General features: G+C 52.4%; 2 protein-coding genes across 2 annotated transcripts, besides 6 other annotated features; both read left to right on the forward strand.

Moving 5' to 3' along the window:
* On the forward strand, positions 1-1820 carry Tc00.1047053505231.10 (dynein heavy chain, putative; the record flags this gene model as incomplete). Its single annotated transcript, XM_799723.1, has 1 exon — positions 1-1820. A coding segment is annotated over one exon (1820 nt), but the record flags the coding sequence as incomplete, so codon positions are not given.
* Positions 1-2832: a sequence feature (heterozygous, Esmeraldo-like haplotype).
* Positions 2638-4947, forward strand: Tc00.1047053505231.20 (trans-sialidase, putative; the record flags this gene model as incomplete). The annotated part of the gene is made up of 1 exon (XM_799724.1): positions 2638-4947. The coding sequence occupies one exon, from the start codon at positions 2638-2640 to the stop codon at positions 4945-4947; it is 2310 nt and encodes a 769-aa protein (XP_804817.1).
* Positions 2833-5777: a sequence feature (areas not merged during assembly with more than two copies in the genome that could not be assigned to a particular haplotype).
* Positions 5035-5055: a sequence feature (AT_rich).
* Positions 5778-6577: a sequence feature (haploid, Esmeraldo-like haplotype).
* Positions 5872-5897: a sequence feature (AT_rich).
* Positions 6578-6738: a sequence feature (areas not merged during assembly with more than two copies in the genome that could not be assigned to a particular haplotype).

Raw genomic sequence — 6738 nt, forward strand, 5'->3', positions numbered from 1 at the left:
CGTCTGTTCCGCTTGTTCTCGTGTTGTCCCCTGGCGCGGACCCGAACTTGGAGTTGGACCGCCTTGCGGAGCGGCGGGGGATGAGCAGCCGCCTCTTCAAGCTGTCACTTGGGCAGGGGCAGGGGGTCTTCGCACGGCAGCTCATCGAGGAGGGGGTGCGTGGCGGGCACTGGGTGTTCCTCCAGAACTGTCATTTGTATCAAGACTTTATGCCGGAGCTGGCACGTATCGTTGAAAACTACAGCGACAGTGGCGCAAAGGCCAAGCTGAACGATCAATACCGTCTGTGGCTCACATCCCTTCCGAGTGAGACGTTTCCCATCTCCATCCTGCAGAATGGCGTCAAGCTTGTGCAAGAGCCTCCGAAGGGTCTCAAAAACAATCTCATGCAGTCGTACCTCTCAAATCCCGTGGCGGACCCCAAGTTCTTCAATTCCTCCAATAAGCCCTCAATCTGGAGAAAAATGCTTTTTGGGCTTTGCTTTTTCCACGCCGTGGTGCAGGAGCGTCGCCAGTTTGGGCCCCTGGGCTGGAACCGAATGTACGAGTTTAACGACACGGACCGTCGTATTAGCGTGCGGCAGCTCAACATGTTTCTTGACGAGAATGAGGAGGTCCCCTACGATGCCCTGTTGTATCTCACGGGTCAGTGCAATTATGGTGGTCGTGTCACGGACGATTGGGACCGCCGTTGCATTGTGGCGACACTCTCGCTCTACTTAACACCACTGATACTAGAGGACGACTACGTCTTTTCTTCAGACGCCCCAAACTATTATGCCCCACCCTTCGGTGAGTACGAATCCTACGTCGAATACATTCGAGGACTGCCCTCACAACAGCCCCCCGCCGTCTTTGGGTTGCACGAGAACGCCGACATCACAAAGGACGAGCGGGAGACGAGGGTTCTTCTTGAGGCCACACTCCTGACGCAGCCGCGTGAATCCTCCGATGTGGATTCAAAGCTGGACCCCAAGGCAACTGTAAAAGATCTGGCGCACCACGTCCTCTTGCGATTACCAAAGCTGTTTGATATTGAAGAAATACAGCGGAAGCACCCAATTGATTACTCGCAGTCCATGAACACGGTCTTGCTGCAGGAGACCATACGGTACAGGCGTCTGTTACTGATTGTACGCCAAACACTTACTGACATTCAAGATGCCATCAGCGGCAAGGTGGTGATGAGCGCGGACCTGGAGGAAGTCTTCAATGCCATGTACGACGGAAAGGTACCGGATGTTTGGAAGAGGCAGTCCTACCCATCGTTGAAGCCCTTTGGCTCCTATGTGAGCGACTTAATTGAGCGCCTGGGGTTTCTTCAGAAGTGGTGTGATGAGGGCCCACCGCCGATGTTTTGGATCAGTGGATTTTTCTTTACACAGTCTTTTCTGACGGGTGTGATGCAGAACTATGCACGCAAGTGGAAGGTCGAAATCGACAAACTCGTGTGGAAGTTTTCTGTTCTTGCCGAGGAGACGTGCACGACGGCTCCCGAGGACGGTTGCTGCATCTACGGCCTGTTCCTGGAAGGCGCGGGGTGGGACCCCGTCAATGCCGCCATCTGTGAAAGCAGACCGAAGGAACTTTTTATGAAATTTCCTCTTTTGCGGTTGCTTCCGTGTCGTTCACAGGAGCTGCCGGACACGCCCGTGTACCGATGCCCCTGTTACAAGACGACCGACCGCCGTGGTGTGCTATCCACAACTGGCCATTCCACCAACTTTATTCTCACCATCGACTTACCAAGACACCCGGCGGATTCTGAAAACCACTGGGTGCTGCGGGGAGTAGCGCTTTTCACGCAGCTTCCCTTTTAGAATGTAAAGATGTATGTATTAGGAGAAATATAACAAGAGGTAAAAACAAAAACAAAGAGACGTTGTTTTTTATGGACAGATATTCGAGAAATAATACCTGCCTCCTACTCAACGTGTTTGTGTTTGCACGCATACGTACATGTGCTTGTTGCGTTGGGAGGAAATCCCTTTTCCAATCGTTGTCTCTTTTTTTTTTTTGCCATTCTTTTCTCCTTCTATAAAGCTAGATTTTACGATAAGTATGCGTATTGGTGCTACATGATGAGAGAGCGTCGAATTTGGGCCACAAATGCAGTTATTAATGTTTTACTTTTCTCCCTGCCTTTACATCCCATTTTACGCTGCCTCTTTTTGCGTACCTGGTAAGGCGACATGTGAGGTTGGTGGTATTGAAATGTGCCCCCACAATTAACCATAAACCCCGGTGCCGTTAGTCCTGTTGCCGCGTGTATGTCTTTGCTGCGGGGCTGGAAGCCATTAGGTAGAATAACAGGGCCATGTACAGGACGATTCGTTGAATCTGCTATTGCTGCGTGTGGTGCACTCTTCCTCCTCTTCCCTTCTCGTTCCGTGTGTCTGTTTGCGTGAGCTGTTGTAGTAGTGAGCGACTGCGGCGGAAAAGATGATGCCACTCACAGTGGATGGGTGCTATTGCTTGCTGTCTCACCTCTTTACTTGGCCTGTTTTCTCTTTTCTCTCTGACTCACGCATACACACGCTAGGAAGGAAAGAAAACAAGCGCTAAACGCCACCGTGAAATTTGAAGACTCTGAAAGGAACAACAGCACACACACACCGCCCACAAACAAATATTTATATGCTCTCACGTGTTGCTGCTGTTAAGGCGCCCCGCACACACAACCGTCGCCGCATGACCGGATCCAGCGGGAGGAGGAGGGAAGGAGGAGAAAGTGAGCCGCAGAGACCCAACATGTCTCGGCACGTGTTTAGTTTTGCGGTGCTGCACCTCTTCGTCGTGTTGGTGATGTGCTGCCGTGGAGCTGCATCCAGTGAGATGGAAACGGCAGTTGTTGAGCCAACTTCTCCCATGCCTTCACCGAAAGTTCTCATTGATGCTGGGGGGAGTGTTTCAGAGAGGGAGCAACCGCTGCAACGGGTCGATCTATTTGTGCCGAATCAGACGCTGGTGCTGCCGAAAGGTGGAACTTCTCCAGAAACGACAAGGGATTCATTTGTTTCCCCATCTCTCGTCAGTGCTGGCGGAGTAATTGCTGCTTTTGCCGCAGGTCACATGGATTTTAAAAGGCCGACGGATGCATCAATTAAGCCCTCTTTTGGTGTTGTTGCGGGGTACATGAACTCTGCGTGGAATTGGTCCGCTCTTGTTGCTGAGGTCAATAACAGTACATGGAAAGCACACACCGTGCTTGGTACAGCGGATACAGAGGTTCGTGTAGGCGGTTTGTTTAACCCCACAACAACCACGAAGGGAAATAAGTTTTTTCTTCTTGCGGGAAGCTCTGATGCGCAAAAAGAAGGTCTGGAGTGGAAATGGGACAGCCTGGAGCTGAAACTGGTTGTGGGTGATGTCACGAAGCCTACGGTGAGCGAGCCGAGTCAACGGATCGAATGGACAGAATCTACATCTTTGTGGAGCCAGGTTTCTGTACGTACTCACGAACGTCAATTTAGGGGGGCTTTACCTTCTGGTGGCTCAGGTGTTCTGATGGAGGATGACACGCTCGTGTTTTCTCTGATGGCGGGGGATAAATCAGGAAACATTTACTCCATGATTATTTATTCGACGAACAACGGCAGTACCTGGGCGCTCTCAAAGGGCGTTTCCCCTGCGGGCTGCCGTTACCCCCGCATCACCGAGTGGGAGGGATCACTTCTCATGATTGTTGACTGCGAGAATGGCCAGAGGGTGTACGAGTCGCGTGACATGGGGACAACGTGGACGGAGGCCATCGGGGGGCTATTGGGCGTGTGGGTCAACGCACGATCAGGAGGCTCTTGGGACGAAAGTTTGCGTGTGGGAGCTCTCATCACCGCGACCATTGAGGAAAGGAGGGTCATGCTGTACACTCAGAGAGGGAACTTCTGGAAGGGACAAACGGAAATGTTCAATGCACTCTACCTTTGGGTGACGGACAACAACCGCTCGTTTCATGTTGGTCCCGTTGCCATGTACAATAATAAGAATTGGGATCTCGCCAGCAACCTTCTGTACTCGGATGGTAATTTGCATCTTTTACAACGGAGTATAAATGGTGAAGGCAGTGCCATTTCACTCTCCCGCCTGACGGAGGAGCTGAGTACAGTCAAGTCCGTCCTCAGTACTTGGGCGAAAAAGGACATTTTCTTCTCCAACTTGTCTATACCCACGGCGGGTCTGGTGGCAGTTTTGTCCGATGCGGCCAGCAACGACACGTGGAACGACGAGTACCTTTGCCTGAATGCAACGGTGACGAACGCGAAGAAGGTCAAAGATGGGGTTCAGTTGACGGAGCCTAACTCCGGGGTAATATGGTCCTTAAACACTCGGGATAATAATGTGCGTCATGTGTTTTTGAACCACAGCTTTACACTTGTGGCGACGGTGAGCATCCAAAAGGTTCCGAGCAAGAACGCCTCTCTACTGGCCGCGGCGTTGGGGGACGCTGGGGTAGCGCATTTCATGATACTGTCGTATACCACGGATAAGAGGTGGGAGACGATGTTCGAAGGCCAGACAACAACACAGAGCGGCCGTTGGGAGCCGAAGAAAGAATACCAAGTGGCACTCATGCTCCAAGGCCAAAAGGTCTCTGTGTACATTGATGGCCAGTTGCTGGGGGAGGAAGGAGTGCTGTTCACAAATAAGACGCCACTTGAGTTTGTGGACCTTTGCTTTGGCGTGTGCGGTGAGGAGAACCCCAGCCAAGAGTCCCATGTGACGGTGACGAATGTCTTTCTTCACAACCGCCCACTAAATTCCACTGAGATGCGTGCAATCAAGGACAGGACCCCCGTTCCGAAGAGAGACCCGGAATCACAGGTGGAGGGTGGAACGGAAAGGAGGCATATCCCTCGGATTGAGGGTGTGCGAGCCAATGCGCCTGCTGGGAGCGGACTGCTGCCGCTGCTTCTTCTGCTGGGACTGTGGGGCTTTGCGGCTGCGTGAGGACTGTGCGGCCTCAGTGTGGAGCACTTGCGCCCTTCCCTGCACAGGCACACAAAGACCGCTAGGAATAAATTTTACTGCGCAGAGAATAAATTTTTTTTTTTTTTTCTCTGTTGCCTTAGGGCAACCACCTTGGACGTTTTTTCTTTTACTTTTGTTAATTGTTTCTTCTGCACTCTTCCTGCGAGGGGTGCCGTGTTTTTCCCGCCCAACTGCTCCACTCGCACACCCACCGACACGCTCATGACGACGGCCCTGTGCGCCTCGCCTGCTGCACGCATGAGGAGGGGCCGCGACGAACGGCGCGCTGAGGGAGCCGTGACGTGTGGGCGTGCGACGAGGGCCTGTGGGGCGGAGCACACATTTCTTTCCCTCTTGTTTTGTTTTCTTTGCGGCTAGGGCGGGCAGACACCCGCAGCGCCACACACACACAGCCACACCCTGCCGCTTTTTAAGGATTTTCCTTTGCGTTCTTTTTTTTTTTTTCGTGCCGGCAGTTCCTTCGGTGTCGGCCTCGTGAGCATTTCTCTCCCCTCCGATGATTTTTTTTCTTTTCTGCGCTCACTCCCCGATGGAGAGACGCGACTGCCTTCATGTCTGCGTGCTTCTCTCAGTCCCCACACACACACGAGTGACTGTGCTCTGCAGGCCGCACTCACGCGCCGATGAGAGGGCTGAGGGGAGCAGCAACACGCAGATGACCCCGTGAAATATAAACGATGTGCGGACACACATGGAGGGTTGGACGGTTGAAAGACATGCAACTATTTAATTTTCTTTGTGGGCAAAATATACGGACTGCTTGGTGGGCCACACGGTAACCAGCTGCTTTTTTTTTTTTTGTGTGTGCGTGGAACAGTAGTAGAGGACTTTTTTTTATATATGTTTTGTGCGAGGGGGTTTAATTTATGATGAGGGGGAATGTTTTTATTTATTTATTTTTATTAAATCGTTTATTAATTGTCACTGCTTGGGTTGCAGTGCAATTATGATTTTGAGCAGTCTTGTTATTTCCGCCGTGCACCTCCGCTGTGCATTTTTGTTTGTGCGTTCTTTTGCACGCTCTGCTCCTTTTTACTTTTTTACCTCGTGTTCCTGCAGGCACACACACACACAACCACAAAAAAATGCACATTGCAGTGGATTTGGATGCTCCTTTTGTAGCGTGTGCTGGCGGTTGCGGGTGGCTGCTGCTTCCTCCGTGGGCATGAAGGGAAGGAGGAGAGAGGGAGCGCGCACCGCGAGTCACTTTTGCTGTTGGCGTGATGCACCGCCTGCGACTTATTTGAGTTGGGCACCGAATTCCATTGTGGGTGTAATGGCAGGAAATTTTGTCGCCGCGTCATGGCTGGATGAGGATCCGCTTCCGCGTGTGGCTCTTTGGGTGATTGCTAGCTCCGTGTGCGTTGTGTGCAGGCAGCGGGCTGTGGCTGTATCCCGTTGGCCGTGGGACTGAACTGGAGGCGGTGGCGGTGTGTCTCTTCTCTTCCTCGTTCATTGGTGGTTGATTGCTGGCGGTGTGTGAGTTTGTTGTGTGGAGGGCCGAATCTTCTTACCCGCGTACTGGCAGCACTGCGATGGTGTTTGTGTGTGTGAGGGCTGGTGTGGAGTCGCCGGCCAGGGCGAGGGCCGTGGCGATGCTTTTCCCGCCTGTCTTTTGTTCCTTCCGTGTGTTTTTTGCTGCTTCTTGCTTTTCCCCCTCTCCTCCTGTGTTCCTGCGTGGAGTGGCCGCATGCTCACGGGCCATGTGGATTGTGAGTGCCTCTGACGGCATCCATTCATCTCTCTCCG

The sequence above is a fragment of the Trypanosoma cruzi genome, assembly GCF_000209065.1.
Source record: "Trypanosoma cruzi strain CL Brener chromosome Unknown tcruzi_1047053505231, whole genome shotgun sequence".
Taxonomy (NCBI): Eukaryota; Euglenozoa; class Kinetoplastea; order Trypanosomatida; family Trypanosomatidae; genus Trypanosoma; species Trypanosoma cruzi.